At 35.0% G+C, this 18,705-nt stretch overlaps 1 protein-coding gene across 50 annotated transcripts in view; it reads left to right on the top strand.

The window, feature by feature from the left end:
- The window catches only part of DCAF6 (DDB1 and CUL4 associated factor 6), a 158,388-nt gene that overhangs the window by 51,048 nt on the left and 88,635 nt on the right, over positions 1–18,705 (top strand). For all 50 annotated transcript variants that reach the window (XR_014843918.1, XR_014843916.1, XR_014843917.1 and 47 more), the window contains 3 exons: positions 9,692–9,805; positions 13,476–13,611; positions 15,509–15,723. Coding sequence is in view for 41 of the 50 variants with exons in the window: in XM_021089470.2 (XP_020945129.1) it covers positions 9,692–9,805; positions 13,476–13,611; positions 15,509–15,723 (465 nt within the window). In the remaining 9 variants the exon portion in view is untranslated. The remainder of the gene's footprint in view (positions 1–9,691; positions 9,806–13,475; positions 13,612–15,508; positions 15,724–18,705) is intronic.

The raw sequence follows: 18,705 nt of genomic DNA, 5'->3' as shown, positions 1-18,705 counted from the left end.
TTTGGGAAATTTTCAGCCATTATTTTTTCAGATAAACTCTCTACCAACCACCAGTGTCTCCTTCTGGAACTCCCATAGTGGGAATATTGATTGTCTTGGTAATATTTTATAAGGCCCTTAGGCTTTCTTCACTTTTCTTCATTCTTTTTCTTCTTTGTTCCTCTGACTTAATAATTTTAAGTGATTTGTTTTTGAATGTGGTGATTCTTTTTTCTGCTTGATTGAGCCTGTTGTTTATCCTCCTTTAGTAACTTTTAAAATGTCCTTATTATGTTCTTTAGCTCTAAAATTTCTATTTTGCTCATATTTCCAGTTTCTCATTGGTAATTTTCTTATTTTGTTTAATCATTATTTTCCTTATTTTATTTAGTTGTCTATTTATTTGTATTCTCTTGTAGCATGTTAGTTTCTTTATCACCAGTACTTTGAATTCTTTTTTAGGTAATTCATGTATCTCCATTTTATTAGAGTTGGTTTCTGGATATTTACTTTTTCCTTTATTTGAGCCATGTTTTTCTGTTTCTTCATGTACCTTCTTTGGTAAATTGTCTGTTCAGTCTTTTGTCTTTTATTTTTTATTATTGAGTTTTGAAGGTTTTTAAAAACACGTTCTGTGTATTTTTCAAGTAAATGACTTAGAATTTTTTTCTTAGAGTTGATGGCTAGCCTTTCATTTTTTTTTTTAAAGTAGCTTTCAAAAAGAAGTTCTTTAATTTTGGAGAAACCCATTTTATCAAATGTATAATTTTTGAGGGGGACCAATGTTGTCTTTAAAAATCTTTGTTTGGAGTTCCCATTGTGGCTCAGTGGTTAACGAATCCGACTAGGAACCATGAGGTTGCGGGTTCCATCCCCGCCCTTGCTCAGTGGGTTAACGATCCGGCGTTGCCGTGAGCTGTGGTGTAGGTCACAGACGCGGCTCGGATCCTGAGTTGCTGTGGCTCTGGCGTAGGCTGGCAGCTACAACTCCGATTCGACCCCTAGCCTGGGAACCTCCATATGCTGCAGGAGCAGCCCAAAGAAAGAGCAAAAAGACAAAAAAAAAAAAAAAATCTTTGTTTAACCAAACCTCAAAAAGGTTTTCTCCTAAAAGTTTTAAGTTTTGCATTTAGATTGGTGATCCATTTTGTGTCAGTTTTTAAGTAAACTATGAGATAGTTGCTTTAAGTTCAGTATTTTGCATATGGATATCCAGTTTTCCAACATTATTGTTCTCTAATGAACTTTTTTTGCATCATCATCAAAAATCAATTGACCATTTCTATTTTGATCTATTTCTGGTGATTTATCATTATGCTGTGCCACATTGTCTTGATTACTGTAGCTTTATTTTAACTCTTGAAACCAAGTAGTATAAGTTCTTTCTTCTTTCTTTTTCAAAATTATTTTAGATACTTTAGATCTTTTGTATTTCCACATGAATTTGATAATCATAGTGTCAAAATTCCTCCTGGCATTTATTTGAATATAGCAATTTAGGGAGAATTGATGACAATTTTAAATCCTCTAATCCATGTTTGCAATACATTTTATTACTTATAAATTTTTTAATTTTCAGTTTATATATCTTAAGACTTATCCTTAAATATTCCATATTTTCTCATGTCTGTTCAGTTTCTAATTGGTTGCTAGCATTTTCGCATACAGTTGATTTTTACATGTTGATCTTACATTCTGCAGTTTTGATGCACTTAGCAGTTGTAATAACTTTAAGAAAACTAGTACATAGGATTTTCTACTTAGATTATGTCATCTGTGAATATGGAGACAATTTTACTTGTTTTCCCATCTGGACTCATTTTATTTCTTTCTCTTATCATATTTATTAGAACTTTCAGTCCAGTATTGGATAAAAGTGGTAAAACTAAACATCCTTCCCTTGTTTTGATCTTCGATCTGGTAGGTATGACAGTGGGTATACTTCATAGATGTTTTTCTGCCAGGTTGAGTTAATTCTTTCTATTCCTGTTCTTATACTTAACAGGAATGTATATTGGATTTTGTCAAATATCTTTCTGCGTTTTAAAAAATACTATATTTTTATTTTTAGTTTCTTAATATGATGAGTTAATTTTACATCATCATACATTGATATATTATCTTTTTTTCTACGTTGTATTCATTTTGTTAAGGGCTTTTTTTTTTTTTTTTTGGCGGATATGTTCCTGAGAGATGGTCTTTAGCTTTCTTTTCTTGCATCTTCTTTGATTTTTTTGTTGTGTAAGATTGACCTGTTGGAATAACTTGGAACATTTGTCCACTTCCGTTTTCTGAAACTTTGTATAGAAGTGGTAATATTTATTTCATATATGTTTGGGAACATTTAGCAATAAAGCCACTGGTCCTAGTGCTTTCTTTATAGAATGTTTATAACTACATATTTTAATTCTTAAAATGGATATTTGGTTATTTAGGTTACATCTTCTGCTTTAACAAGCTTTGGTATTTTATCGTTGTCAAGGAACTTGTCCGTTTTATCTGTATTGCTGAATTTGTTGGTTTAAGTTCATAATACTCTCTTAATTTTTAACATCTATAGAAACTGTAGCGATGTCGCCTTTATCACTGTTAGGAGCTTGTTTTCTCTTTTGCTATTTTATCAATCTGAGTAGAGATTTAATCTCTAAGAACCAAGTTTAGTTTCCATGCTCTTCTCTGTTTTCCTCTTCGTTTCTTTCTTTCGTTCGTTCGTTCGTTCTTTCTTTCTTTCTTCGTTCTTTTTTAATGGCCACTCCAACAGTATATGGAAGTTCTGGGCCAGGGATTGAATCTGACCCTCAGTTACAACTTATGCCACAGCTGCAGCAATGCCAGATCCATTTTAACTCACTGCTCCAGGCTGATCGAACCTGCACCTCTTCAGTGACCCAAACTGCTGTAGTTGGATTCTTAACCACTGTGCCACAATGGGAATGCCTCCTTTTTCTATTTTTGATCTCCATTTTTTTCTTCTATTTATTGTGGTGAGTTTCATTGCTCCCTTTCTTCTAGTTTCTTAGGGTAGAGGCTGAAGTCACTGTTGAGACCTTTATTCTTTCTAATACAGGAAGTTGGTATAACATTTCCATTAAGTATTCTTTAGGTAAATTTCACAAATTTTGATATGCTAAAGTTTCAAATGAAAAATATATTTCAATTAAATATATTGTCTTATTTCCATTATTTTCCTCTTTGATTTATCATTTATTGATAAGTGTGTCACTTAGTTTCCAAATGTCTTGAAATAGTTGTACTTTTGAGTTGTTTTTCAGTTTGGGGTTATTGGAATTGAAGCTTTATTTTTCCCTCGTACGGCCGTACCTGTGGCATATGGAAGTTCCCAGGCCAGAGACAGAATTCGAGCTGCAACTGTGACCTGTGCAACAGCTGCGGCAAAGCCAGGTCCCACTGTGCCACAGCAGAAACTCCAAAGCTATTTTAATCATTTGTGTAACTGATTTCTAATTAATTTAGTTCAATTCTCAGTCAGAATACATAATTTGCATGACTTGAATCTTTTAAATTTAGTTTATTTTTTTATGGCTTCACCTGTGGTCTATTGAAATTCCTGGGCCAAAGATTGAATCCAAGCTGTAGCTGAGGCAATGCTGGAACCTTTTAACCCACTATGTTGCACTGGGGATTGAACCACACCTCTGCAGCAACCCAAGCTGCTGCAGTAGGATTCGTAATCCACTGCACCATGGTGGGAACTCCAAATCCTTTTAATTTTAATGAAACTGGTTGTATTGTCCCAGAATATGGTTTATTGGTAAAATTATCTTATACACTTAAAAAATACATATTCTTCTGTTTGTAGAGTATTCCATAAATGTCAGTTATGTCACGGTGACTGATGATTATGCTCAAGCCTTCCATATTCTTACTGATTTTCCTTTTTTTTTGGTCTGTTTTTTTTTTTAGGTTGTACCCACGGCTTATGGAACTTCCCAGCCTAGGGGTTGAATCAGAGTTGTAGCTGTCATCCTATGCCACAACCACAGCAAGGTCAGATCTAAGCCACATCTGGAACCTACACCAGAGCTCACAGCAATGCTGGATCCTTAACCTCCTGAGTGAGGCTAGGGATCGAACCTGTGTCCTCATGGATGCTAGTTAGATTCATTTCCACTGAGCCACGATGGGAATGCCAGTTCTTACATGTTTTATAACCTCCCTAACATGTTGTTGATATTCTTCCTTTAGTTGTCATATATCTTTTTTTAAATTATAGTTGATGAGTTACAATGTGTCAGTTTCTTCTGTACAGCAAAGTGACCCAGCCACATGTGTATATACACCCAGCCATTTATAAACACACACACACACATACATACATACACACACATTCCCTTTCTTATATTATCTTCCATCATGGTCTATCCATATAGTTCCCTGTACTATACAGTAGGACCTCATTGTATATCCATTCTAAATGTAATAATTTGCAGCTATTAACCCCAGACTCCCAGTCCATCCCACTACCAACCCATCCCCCTTTGTCCCTAGGAACCACAATGTCTGTGAGTGAGTCTGTTTCTGTTTTGTAGATAGGTTCATTTATACCATTTTTAGATTCCACTTATAAGTAATCTCATATGGTATTTGTCTTTCTCTTTCTGACTTACCACTCAGTGTGATAATCTCTATTTGCATTCATGTTGCTGCAAATGGCATTCTTGCCTTTTTAATGGCTGAGTAGTATTCCATTTTATATATGTACCACTTTGTCTTAATCCATTCATCTTTTGATAGACATTTAGGTTGTTCCCATCTTCACTATTGTGAATATTGATTCTATGAACATATGAGTACATGCATCTTTTTGAATTATAGTTTTATCTGGATATATGCCCAAGGCTGGGATTGCTGGGATCATATGGTATCTCTCTTAGTTTTCTGAAGAAGATACATTCAATTATATTTAAAAAAAAATTTAAAACAGGAGTTCCCGTTGTGGCTTAGCAGGTTAAGAACCCGACTAATATCCATGAGGATGTGGGTTCAGTCCCTGGCCTCACTCAGTGGTTTAAGGATCTGGCATTGCCAAAAGATGTGGTGTAGTTTGCAGATGTGGCTGGGATCTGGTGTTGCTGTGGCTGTGGTGTAGGCTGGCACCTGTAGTTCTGATTTGACCCCTCGCCCAGGAAATTCCATATGCTGTAGGTGTGGAAAAAGAAAAAAGAAAAAAAAAATTAAAACAAAGAAAAGTGTTATGATTACTTATGTATTTATTTTTTATAGTCTTTTAATACTTTGCATAAATCTAGGTTACTATGTGGCATCATTTTCCTTTTACGTGAAGGATTTAAAAATATATATATTTTATATTGTGCCAGTCTATTAGTATAGGGGTTTGGAAAATTATCCTGTAAAAGATGAAATAGTAAATATTTTAGGCTTTGTGTGTCATGTTATATTTGTCATAACTACTCAGATATGCCATTGTATCAGAAAAACAAACTTGGATACTATGTAAATGATTGAGTGTGGCTGAGCTTCATTTAAACTCTTTTTTACAAAAATAGTGGGTAATGGTTAGGTAAGAAGTGCCCTTTGTTGGCTTCTCTTCCACTGAATAATCCTTTCAGCTTTCTTATTTCTGAGAAGTCTATTTTCCCTTTTTAGGGAAAGATACTTCTCTGGGTATATAATTCTAGTTTGACAGCTTTTTCTTTTTAAGACCACACCTGCAGCATGTGGAAGTAAATTCCCAGGCCAGGGGTTGAATTGGAGCTGTAGCTGAGGCCTATGCCACAGCCATGACAATACCAGATCCATGCTGTATCTGTGACCTCACTGAAGCTTATGGCAATGCCAGATGCTTAACCTGCTGAGGGAAGGCAGGGATCAAACTCACACCCTCACAGAAACAACACTGGCCCTCTACCTGCTGAGACACAACAGGAACTCCCGATACTGCTTTACTACTTTTACTACTTTAAAGATGTTACTCAGCTGATTTCTGGCAAGAAATCTTCTGTTCTTATTTTTAATGGCTCATTTAATGTAATTTGAGAATGACGTGTTTATTCTTATTGCTCTAGTATTTTATTTTAGGAATATATCACAGTTTCTATCTTTAGTCTCTTACTGGTCATTTGGATTGCTTCAAGTATTTAGCTAACATGAATTGGGCTGCTATGAACATTCTGGTATACATCTTTAGGTGCCTTTGTGAAGGCATTTATTTGTAGTGGAATTGCTGGGTCATGGAAGAGGCTTATGACCAGCTTTGGTAGATACTGACACAGGCTCTTTCTCTCTCTCTCTTTTTTTTTTTTTTCCTTTTCAGTAACTGAATAGACTTTTTAAAGGAAGTATAGTTGTTTTTTTTTTTTTTTAATAACGATTTTTATTTTTTCCATTATGGCTGTTTTACAGTGTTCTGTCAATTTTCTAATGTACAGCAAGGTGACCCAGTCACACATACATGTATATATTCTTTGTTCTCACATTATCATGCTCCATCATAAGTGACTAGACAGAATTCCCAGAGCTATATATACAGCAGGATCTCATTGCTTATCCATTCCAAAAGCAATAGTTTGCATCTGATAACCCCAGGTTCCCAATCTGTCCCACTCCCTCCCCTTCCCCTTGGCAACTACAAATCTGTTCTCCATGTCCATGATTTTCTTTTCTGTGGAAAGGTTCATTTGGACACATGCTCTTTCAAAGTGGTTGTACTCCCAATCAACAATGTGTGAGAGTGCCAGTTGCTCCATATCCTCGTTGACATGGGATATCAAGTCCCTTTCATTTTGGTCATTCTGGTGATGTGTAGAGATTTTTACTTAGGATTATAATTTGTATTTATTTCCTCGACGGCTAGTGGATCTGAGCACCTTTTTGCATGTACAAAGTTTGAAAATATAATAACATATCTTCCATTGTTTATCAGTGCACAAAATCCCCAAGTGGGATTGCTAAATACCCAAATTTGGTAGTTTCTACTTCTAAGCACAGAGAAGGGGGAGTATCTTGGACAGGACAATTTTCAGAGGGCCTAAACTTACAGTATTATTACTAAACTAGAAGTGGATAGATATAGAATATCTAAAATGTTTCATTTCTTAAAAAATATTTATTTCGGTAAAATATGTGTAATATAACACTTGCCATCCAAACCACTTTTAACTGTACAGTTCAGTGACATTTAGTACATTTGCATTGTTATAGAACTATCATCGTTACTAAAATAATATTTTGAGAGGTCAGTTTAAATGCTTAAAGCAGTTCAGCATTGCGTAGTTATTTTTTTCAGTAGCCTATAAAATAATAATTTGTCCGCATGTTTTATGTGTATAATTTGATAACATGTTTATACCAGTGAAACCATCATCATCAAAATAATGGCCATGTTCTTTACTGCTTAAAATTTCCATACCCTTAGTAACCTCACTTTGATGATCATCCCTGATCACAAAGGTGATCTAGAATATGATAGAAATGAAATCATACAGAATGTATTTTTTTGTCTAGGCTCTTTCATTTAGCATAATTACTTTGATATTTATCGATGTTGTAGCATGTATCATTCATTTATTCTGTTTTAATGATGACTAGTTTTTATGGAATAAATATTTGTGTCTCCCTCTGCCCCTCAATTCTTATGTTGAAGTCCTAACGTGATTGAGATAGTATGTAAAGGTAGGGCATTTGGGTGGTAACTGCATCATGAGGGTGGAGCCCTCATGAAAGGATTAGCGCCCTTATTAGAAGAGGAAGAGGCTAGTCCTCTTTCCACCATGTGAGGATACAATGAGAAGTTGGCTGTCTGCAAGCCAGGGATTGGACGTTAATCAAAACACAGCTATGGTTGGCACTTTGGCAGCCTCCAGAACTGTGAAAAATAAATGTTTATTTAAGCCACCCAGTCTGTGGTATTGTTACAACAGCCCTTACTCAGCTGCTAGAATTCCATCATGTGGACATAACACAGTTTGTTTATCCATTTGCCTGTAGATGGAATTTGGGTGGTTTCATGTATTTGGCTATTAGAAATACAGCTCTGTGAATATGCGTATACAAGTGTTTGTGTGGATATACATTTTTTTTTTTTCGCTTGGGAAAATACCTAGGAGTAGAATGGCTGGATCACCTAGTAGGAATAACTCTTTTGTTTTGTTTTTTCTTTTTTATGGCCATACCTGCAGCATATGGAAGTTCCCAGGCCAGGAGTTGAATTGGAGCTGCAGCTGCAGGCCTATGCCACAACCACAACAACGCCATATCTGAGCCACATCTGTGACCTGTATCATAGCTTGCAGCAATGCCAGATCCTTAACCCACTGAATGAGGCCAGGGATTGAACCCACTTTCTCACAGAGACATTACTGGGTTCTTAACCCTCTGAGCCATGACAAGAACCCTGGAATGACTTTTTAGGAATTCCAAACTTTTTCATAATGAATGTGCTACTTACATTCCCACCAACCATGTATGAGTGTTCTAATTCTTCAATATCCTGGTCATAACTTGGTTTTAACAGTCATTAAGTTTTTTTGTCATTCTGTGAGTGTATAGTGGTATCTTGTGTTTTTAGTTTGCATTTCCCTAATAACATGATGTTGAGCATCTTTCTTCCATATATATAACTTGCCATCTTTACATTTTTTTTTTCTGGTAAAGTGACAATTTAAATCTTTTGTCCTCTTTAAAAAAATGATGGGTTTTTTTCATCAAGTTTTGAGACGTCTTTATATATTCTTGATACAAATTCTTCTTCTATTATAGAATTTGCCAGTATTTTCTCTCTACCATGCCTAATAGTATCTTACACGTAGTACAACTTTCGGGAGTTCCCGTTGTGACTCAGTGGTTAATGAATCCGACTAGCATCCATGAGGATGCGAGTTCAATCCTTGGCCTTGTTCAGTGGGTTAAGGATCCGGTGTTGCTGTGAGCTGTGGTATAGTTCGCAGACACGGCTTGGGTCCTGTGTTGCTGTGACTGTGGTGTAGGCTGGTGGCTCCAGCTCTGGTTGGACCTCTACCCTGGAAACTTCCATATGCAGTAAGTGCTGCCCTAAAAAGACCAAAAAAAACCCAAGCAGTACAAGTTTCTAATTTTTATGATGTCCAATTAATCAATTTGTTCTTATGATTGTGCTTTTGATATCTAAGAAAGTGTCGCCTAGCACAAGGTTACAAAGATTTCTGCTATATTTTTGTGTAGAAGTTGTAAGAGTTTTAGATATATGTTTAAGTCAACAGTCCATTTTAAGTGTGTGTGTATGTTGGAAGGTATGAGTCAAGTTCACTTATTTGTATATGGATGTCCATTGTACTAGGATAATTCAGCATCACATGGTTTTTAGAAACATTATCAGAGAAAAAATTTTATAATGTATTTCTAACACAAGTATAAATCCACATCCAAGAAATAAAAAATTTGTCTATGCAAAGCCTGAACAAGCTTCCTAGGGTAGAATTTTTTTGTCAAGTTTTTAGACAATTGTAAAGAACTTTCTGTCTGAAGGTACATTAATTTCAAACTTCACTGTAATGAGTAGCATTAATTCAGTAATTACTTCTTGTATATTTCTATATGTATTACACTTTTTGCATTATGGTATGAGTAAGTCATAATTAAAATAAATGATTTTTGGTTGCTTTTTCCAAAATCACTTTGTAATATAGCAGCAGTGATTTTCAGAGCCTTTGGTTTAAATGTTCAATATTACCTTTTCTCTTGTTTTCATTTTCAGATTATGACTGTACCTAATGACCCGTATACTTTTCTCTCTTGTGGTGAAGATGGAACTGTTAGGTGGTTTGATACACGCATCAAAACTAGCTGCACAAAAGAAGATTGCAAAGATGTAAGAATCAAATTTTTTGTACAAATGAAAAAATTAAGATTAAAATTGTACAGTATGTTATCTATCAGGTCATTAGTTTATGGGTAAATTAAACTATTTATTTTTTATAAAATCTTTCATTAGTGTATATATTATAATCAAAAAAGTTTAATTACAATTGTTTTTTTGTCTTTTTAGGGCTGCACCCGTGGCATATGGAGGTTCTCAGGCTAAGGGTAGAATCGGAGCTGTAGACACTGGCCTACACCACAGCAACAGCAACACGGGATCCGAGTAGCGTCTGTGACCTACATACACCACAGCTCACAGTAATGCCGGATCCTTAAACTGCTGAGAGAGGCCAGTGATCGAACCTGTGTCCTCATGGATACTAGTCAGATTCATTTCTGCTGAGCCACAGTGGGAACTCCTTAATTAAAATGTTAATAGTGAAGTTAGGGAATGTGTATTTAACTTGCAAATATATATATATATATTTTTTTGTCTTTTGTCTTTTTTTGTTGTTGTTGTTGCTATTTCTTGGGCCGCTCCCGCGGCATATGGAGGTTCCCAGGCTAGGGGTTGAATCGGAGCTGTAGCCACCGGCCTACGCCAGAGCCACAGCAACGCGGGATCCGAGCCGCGTCTGCAACCTACACCACAGCTCACGGCAACGCCGGATCGTTAACCCACTGAGCAAGGGCGGGGATGGAACCCGCAACCTCATGGTTCCTAGTCAGATTCGTTAACCACTGCGCCACGACGGGAACTCCTAACTTGCAAATATATTTATGAAAATTTATATAGTTGTCAGATATATACTTTAGCCTTGTGAGAACTTGAAGTATTAATTCATTCCATTTACCATGTTATGGAGACAATTTTTGCTTACCAGTAGCAGTTATAAAATCATGTAGTAGGTTAGTGTCTTTTTACTTTTACCTCGTCCTTTAAACTGAGAATTATTTACATGTTTTCTTCTCAGTAGTTACATGATGTTTTATCAACTCATTCATTCAGATTTAACTCACGTCTCTAAATATGGAGCTTCACTATCAATTTTGCATTTATTTTTGTCTTTTTATGGCTACACCCTCATCAGCATGTGGAAGTTCCCAGGCTAGGGTTCGAATCAGAGCTGTAACTGCCAGCCTATGCTACAGCCACAGCAGTATGGGGTCACAGTCGCATGTGTGACCTACATTGCACCTCATGGCAGTGCTGGATCTTAACCCACTGAGCTAGGCCAGGGATCAAACCCACTTAAGGATACTAGTTGGGTTCATTACTGCTGAGCCACAATGGGAACTCCTCAATTTTGTAATTTTTAAAATAGTATTTTAAACTTGGAACAAGGCCTGAGAAATCAGTCAGCTTAAGGCCCCAGACAACTAACCCCAAATGTTATTTAGAGACAGTAGCTTTTGTTTCAGATCATGGGGTAATAAATGAAATAAGAAAATATTGCTAAATATATTTTTACTGACCTTTACCCCCCCCAAAAAAGAAACAGAATTACTAGTACTCATGTTAAATGTTTGTTAATTAATCCAGTTGCTACTGTTAACATGTTTAATAGTTAATATTGTTAACATGCTTTAGGTGGAGAACAAATTATACATTGAAACAGGAGAAAATTTTAAAAACATCTAAGTCAGAGTTCCCATGTTGTCTTCATGAAGGCGTGGATTTCATCTTTGGCCTTGCTCAGTGGGTTAAGGATCTGGCATTGCCTCATGCTGCAGTGTGGTTTGCTGATTCAGCTCAGATTAGGTGTTTCCATGGCTGTGGCATAAGCCTCAGCTGCAGCTCTGATTTGACTCCTGGCTCCAGAACTTCCATATGCCGCGGGTACAGCTGTAAAAAGAAAAAAAATTAATTCAGTTGTTGTATTTTACACACACACACACACACACACACACGCATGTACATACACACACACACACACAGACATACATAACTAGGAAAGCTTTGAACTAAAAGCAGAAATAAGTTTAAAATGTCAAGTTGTTTATTAGGGGCATTTGATATACCTGTTTCTTAGTAAATAATAGGTACTAAAATTTGTTATATCAAATTCTTTTAAGCTGTATTTCAGTATACAATATAGTAGGATTTAATTTTGCTTTTATAATCAAAACCCCCATGAACCTAAAAAATAAAACAAAGCTAATAAGTGAAATATTGTTACTTTTCCTCAGTAAAACTTTTATTTATATAGTAAAAATGAATAGATAATTGATTTCTTTATATGTAAAAATGAATAGAGATAGAGCATAAAGAAAAACTGGTAACTAGGGCAGTTCTTAAATATTAAAAATTTAGAATTATGAAGTACTTTGTGAAAGAATTTTGTGTAATAAGAACAATGTTCAGGAGTTCCCGTCGTGGCTCAGAGGTAGTGAACCCGACTAGGATCCATGAGGATGCGGGTTCGATCCTTGGCCTCGTTCAGTGGTTCAGGGATCTGCTATTGCCCTGAGCTGTGGTGTAGGCCAGCAGCTGTAGCTCCAATTCAACCCCTAGCCTGGGAACTTCCATATGCTGCAAGTGCAGCCTTCCCCCTGCCAAAAAAAAATAATGTTCATTAAGTTCTTGGCACAGTGGGGTAAGAATCCCTCTGCAGCCACTCCAGTCATTGCAGAGGCACGGGTTTGATCCCTGGCCTGGCACAGTGGGTTAAAGGATCTGGTGTTGCAGCTGCAGCTCAGATTCACCCTCTGGCTGGGGAACTTTTGTATGCTGCAGATGAGGTCATTTAAAAAAAAAAGGGAAAAAAAGAATAGTGTTCTGAGGACAGTAACTGAATTTATAAAACTTAACATAAGTATAACTTAAGAGTGAAGAGTTAGAGTTAAGGACAGAATAGTATAGAATTTATAGACTATCTTAAGGTTCTACGTCTTTGTTGTGATAGTTCTTACATTTTCTAGTGCTTGTTATAGAGATAAGTAGTGATATTATAGTAAAACCTGTCTTTGACATGGTTAGTATATATGTGTGTACATTGTTTTTGAGCTGGTAAAGAGGAAGATTTTACAAGTTAAGAAAAATATAAAATTTTATGGAAGTTCTCTGATGGCCTAGGGGGTTGAGGCTCCTGTGTTTTTACCACTGTGGCTCTGGTTGCTACTGTGTGCAGCATAGGTTCAATCCCTGGCCCAGGAATGCCCACATACTGCCTTGCGTGGCAATAAAGGAAAAAAAAAAAAGCCCCCCCGAAAGAAAAATATTAAATTTTTAAATCAGGTTATGATCATTTTATTACATTATAATAGCAATAATTAAAATTAAAATATCATGAGTACCATAAAAATAATCATTAATACTTATCATAGATAAAGGTTGATTATACTTCCATCTTTACTGTCTAGTGGACTAATAATAGCAGGCATTTCTAATGACATTAATGACTAAGTAATTACATTAATGACTAAGTATTGCATAGGTAATATGTGAGTTTTTTAAGTATTTCTAAGTTTTTAAAATATTTCTAAAGACAGTGTTCATTATATTCCTGAGTATAGGAATATTTAGGAGGCATGTTTTTGTTTCTTCCTCCCTCATTGTCATGCTGACTGAATTAAGATTCCTGAGAAGGAATTTCTTCTTCTAATTGAAGGAAAATGTTTTAAATAGAGTATTCTCTATTGTTAAGCTTATGTAACTGGTATTCTTTTATTTTTTGTAGGATATTTTAATTAACTGCCGACGTGCTGCCACATCTGTAGCTATTTGTCCACCAATACCGTATTATCTTGCTGTTGGTTGTTCTGATAGCTCAGTACGAATATATGATCGGCGAATGCTGGGCACAAGAGCTACAGGTAAAAAGACATAAGAGGGTCAGTCAAAGAATAAATCTTTGTGACGTATTGCAGTTTTAAAATTTTATTAATTTGACATAAAATTCTGTAAATAGAATGTCTTCAAATACTATGCATTATTATAAAAAATAGGATTTCACCAAGTTTTTATGACCACCATCAGGGCGATGTTTTTTCATTTTATCACTTTAAAAAGTTATAACACTTGATGTATTAGTTTCCTGGGGCTTTTATAACAAATTACCACAAATCCATGGCTTAAAATAACAGAAACTTATTCTCTCACATTTCTGGGGGCTAAGTGTCTGAAATCAAGGGTTTCTCCTTGAGGCTCTTGAGGAGAATCTGTTGCCTGCTTCTCTCCTAGGTTTTGGTGGTTGCTAGCAATCCTTAGCATCCCTTGGCTTTTAAATGCATCAGTCCAATCTGTTTCCATATTTATTTGCCATTTTCTCCTGTGTGTATCTATGTCCACATTCTCCTCTTCTTATGAGGGTACAGTCATATTGGATTAAGACCTACCCCCAATCCAGTATGATATCATCTTAATTACATGTAGAAAGACCCTATTTCCAAATAAGATCATGTTCTGTGGTTCTTGGTGGACATGAATTTTCAGGGATTTCTCTTCAGCCCACAGCACTTTGCTTTCCTAATTTCTCAGTGCTGTCTTTTCAATCCAGGGGATAATAGTAAGGATGATAGAGAGAAAAAGTAGGAAAAAACAGTGACTTGATTGTGTGTTAGTGTATAGCCTGTGTTTATGCCTACTTAGTAGCCTTGCTAAAGTACTGTTAATGATACTGCATTATTGAATTTGAGTCTGCCTTTAACTTCTCATGTTCCTCATCCACTTTGGAATCAAACCACTCCTGAAATAGTCTATTCAAAGCCAACTTCCATTAGCATTTTCTATCAAGGAAGGCTAAGATTTCTCTCTCTCTCATGCAGACACACATACACCCAGCAAATATATATACATTTATACACATTTATATATATTCGCATATTTTATGTTGTTAAAAGTGAACCTGGCAGAAACTAACAGTGTTGATCTCAATGTCAAGCAATGTCCAGTGAGAGGGGACATAGATTATTGAAATGGGAAAACTAGATGGGATCTTTTTTTCTTTTTGAACTGTGATTGAGGACGCTTGTCTATTTGGATATGCATGTTTAAGGGGAACAATGTAATATGTTAAGAAACTATAGGCTTAATTTTAATTTCTCAGCAGATGGGACACAATTGACATTTTGGCAGGGCAAGACCTCATAGTGCAGAATTATACCACTCTGTGGGATTCTTAAAATTTATCAGTCTTGGGCCTAGGGGACACAAAGTACCAATTGTACCTTTCCCTGTCATATTGTGTTGTGTTAATTATACCCAAAACAGTTAAAATTAGAGTGATATTCTCACTCTGTTAGCTTATAAGTGGAGAATTTCATGACAATCAAAAATCTTTTAAGGACATAAAGTAAAAGGTAAATCATTAAAAAATACTATGCTGTTTTATCTAGTATGCTAGTAATTACAGCTTTCTTATTTATATTATAAAAATTATCTTAATTTGGAGAAATTTAAAAAGATTTAGTGTGATTATAATCACAAGTCATTCAATAGATTAAATAATAAATTTCCAGGAAACCATTGACATAATCTGGAATTCTAGAAAATCATGAATATTTTTTGGAAGAATCTCTGTACTGTATTCTTTTTAATTTTTTTTTTTATAAAATCTGTTGACTAAAGAGTCTTTTCCAGAAATAGAATATGATAGCTTGGATTTGTATTCCTACATTAAATAACATATCTCACAATTCAGATTAGAAGTTTTGAAAGTGTTTTTCTTGAAGAAAACGATGAATTTTAAGCATTGTGTATTTTCTTATTTAGGGAATTATGCAGGTCGAGGAACTACTGGAATGGTCGCCCGTTTTATCCCTTCCCATCTTAATAATAAGTCCTGCAGGGTGACATCTCTGTGTTACAGTGAAGATGGTCAAGAGATTCTTGTTAGTTACTCTTCAGATTACATATATCTTTTTGATCCAAAAGATGATACAGCACGAGAACTTAAAACTCCTTCTGCAGAAGAGAGAAGAGAAGAAGTAAGTTTACTCAAAACCATGTTCTTTTTTCACTTCAGAAAACATTAATTCATTAACTCTTGGAGCATTAATTTTATAACTCCTGGGGCTTGAAGGGCTTCAGGAAATAGTTAATTTTCAAAGCATTTGTAGTCTAGGGAACAAGGACATGAATCATACATGAAAGAACAGGAGTAATAAATAATTAAAAATAAGGTGCTAGACTAAAGTATTGTGAAATATTTTATTTTTTAATATATTTTTAATTATTTTTTATTGTAAAGTATTTTTACTTTTATTTTTTATTATTTACTTATTTATTTGCTTTTTAGGGCCGCACTTGAGGCATATGGAGGTTCCCAGGCTAAGGGTTGAATTGAAGCTCAGCTGCTGGCATACGCCACAGCAACGCAGGATCTGAGCCATGTCTGCGACCTACACCACATCTCATGGCAATGCCAGATCCTTAACCTACTGAGCAAGGCCGGGGATCGAACCCACAACCTCATAGTTCCTAGTTGGATTTGTTAACCACTGCGCCACAATGGGACTTCCCTTTATTTTTTAATTTTTTAATGATTATTATTATTTTTTTTACTTTTAAAGAGAAAATATTTAGTAGCAAAATGTTTCTCCAAGTTTATGGATGCACAGCAGCAAACAAGAAAAATTAACAGTTCTAACAGTTACAGAAAGGGCAATTAAGATAATAAAAAATGTTGGAGTTTCCTTCCTGGCTCAGCAGTTAACGAACCCTACTAGGATCCATGAGGATGTGGGTTCAGTATTTGGCCTCGCTCAGTCGGTTAAGGATCCAGTGTTGCTGTGAGCTGTGGTGTAGGTTGCAGACCCGGCTCACATCCTGAGTTGCTATGCCTGTGGTGTAGACCTGCAGCTGTAGTGCCAGTTCAGCTAGCCTGGGAACTTCCATATGCTGCGGGTGTGGCCCTAAAAAGCAAGTAATAATAAATGTGATGTGTAAACTTCCAAGAGACTAAATGTTTATATTCATATAACAATGTTTACTATTCATATGTGGATAGCAGTTCTTCTCCTGATTCTACCTATTTCACAAATATGAACTAGTGATATATGATATTATTGCTGGGTACATTTTAGAAAATACATATGAATGAGTGAGAAAAAGGCAAAATAAAGTGTTTGTATGTGTGGTGTGTGTACATAATCAAGAGAGGAGATTCTTATCCACTTATAAATAGTAAATGATAATCGCTTAAACTCCTGTTGGTGCATGAACATAAGCATTTAGTCTCTTGAAAGTTTATACATTATATATATATATTTGTATTAAAAATAGGTGAAAGAATTATTGTCCCTAACATGACTCTAAAATAGTGAACTGTTTTCTTATTTATGAAGAGTGAAAACCAGAAATAGTATATCCTTAAATAAAAACGAAAAAAGAAATCATATGCCTTGGTCAGTATAGCGATAGAAAAATGTTTGCTTTAACCTGTTAAGCTTCTTTCCCCAAGATGTTTTCCACTTTGGCTTTTTTTATTTTATGATATCCTATGTTTATTCATGCTATTCTTTGGAATATAAATATCTTTTGAAATTAACCATTGCTTTTTGTTAATCATCAGTGACTTTATGGTTTTGACCCAAGTCTTATGAATGAATACATTTCAAAGGTACTAAAGAACAGCGACAATTTTATAACTCTTAGTGAGATGCAAAACTAAATCCAGTTCTTACAGTTGCTGGTTGAAGGGACTATAAAATTAAAAATAAAAATAAAAATTACTTTATAAATTTATTTTTAGTGTTTTAAATGTGGCACTGTGTTTAAATGAATTAGGCAGTTGGTGAAGAAGAGGACACGATGGCTAGTGAAAGCTCTTTTGACTTTATTGGTCTGATTGAATATATGAAATCTGCTTTGTCATATTGTTGTTGCTATGTAATTTCCTCTTGAGATAATGTGCTTCAGTAAAGTTGCAGTCAAACTTTGTGACTGTTGCATAATGAAAGAGTTGGGGAAATGTGGAAACATTTTAAGTGAGCCAGCTAGCTTTTATACCATAGAATACTTAGCCAAAAGACGTTTATATAATCAGAGTCAGTGAGGCTGAGTCATGAACAGTTGGTTTTATTCTGAACGTGTTTTTCTCAGTATTCTCTGAATGAACTAAATTAGGAACAATAATTCTAAAAATGGATTAAGATTAAAAAAATAATTTATTTTTATTGTAATAAGCAAAATAGTTCACAGGTGTATATAGAAGAAATTAAAATCTCTCAATCTCACTGTCTTTTCTTTCAGTGTTTTATGCTAAGTCCTTGACGGTAATATTCAGACAGACTCAGCTCAGCTCACCAAATATTTATTGGGTGCCTACTATATGCTATGTACTGTACACTGTACTAAACTTTAAAAAATCAAGGGTGACTATGACAAAGACATGATCTCTGACTCAGGAGTTTACAAATAAATGAATAAAGTTATAAATAAAATATAAATTAATATATGGAACTTAAATAATAGAGTTATATTTAAGAATTATGTCCTGTATAAGTTGACCAAAGGAAGGAATAATTGTTTTCAATTGGACACGTAAAAAACACTTGAGAAGGGTTTTAAGGTATGAATAGAAGTTTAATCTATGATTTTTTCCTTATGTTTTCATATTTTTCTATTTTCTAAATTTGTTAAGTATATCTTTATTTCCTATATGATTTAATAATTTCTTTTACCTTTCCCCTTTATTTAGCATATTCATGTGTCTTATTTAAATTTTTTCCACTTCTCATTTTCCTTTACTTTTGTGTTCCTTTTTATTGTCTTATTTAACTTTTGCTCACATCTTTTTGACAATTTTCTCACCCACCCCATTATTGGACTGCTTTGTTAAATCCAATCTCTCATTTTCTCCTGGTCCCCATAATTTACTCCTAAAAGTTTTATAAGAATCCTCCACTTTTTGAAAGCTTGCTTATTTATCACTTTGCTTTTATTAAAGACCTACATTAGTACCTGCT

Source organism: Sus scrofa, chromosome 4, assembly GCF_054392235.1.
Source record: "Sus scrofa isolate SSC_HxYL_T2T_F1_AM1 chromosome 4, Sscrofa_HxYL_maternal_Yorkshire_Landrace_v2.0, whole genome shotgun sequence".
NCBI lineage: Eukaryota > Metazoa > Chordata > Mammalia > Artiodactyla > Suidae > Sus > Sus scrofa.
This window is presented reverse-complemented; position numbering and strand designations above follow the sequence as displayed.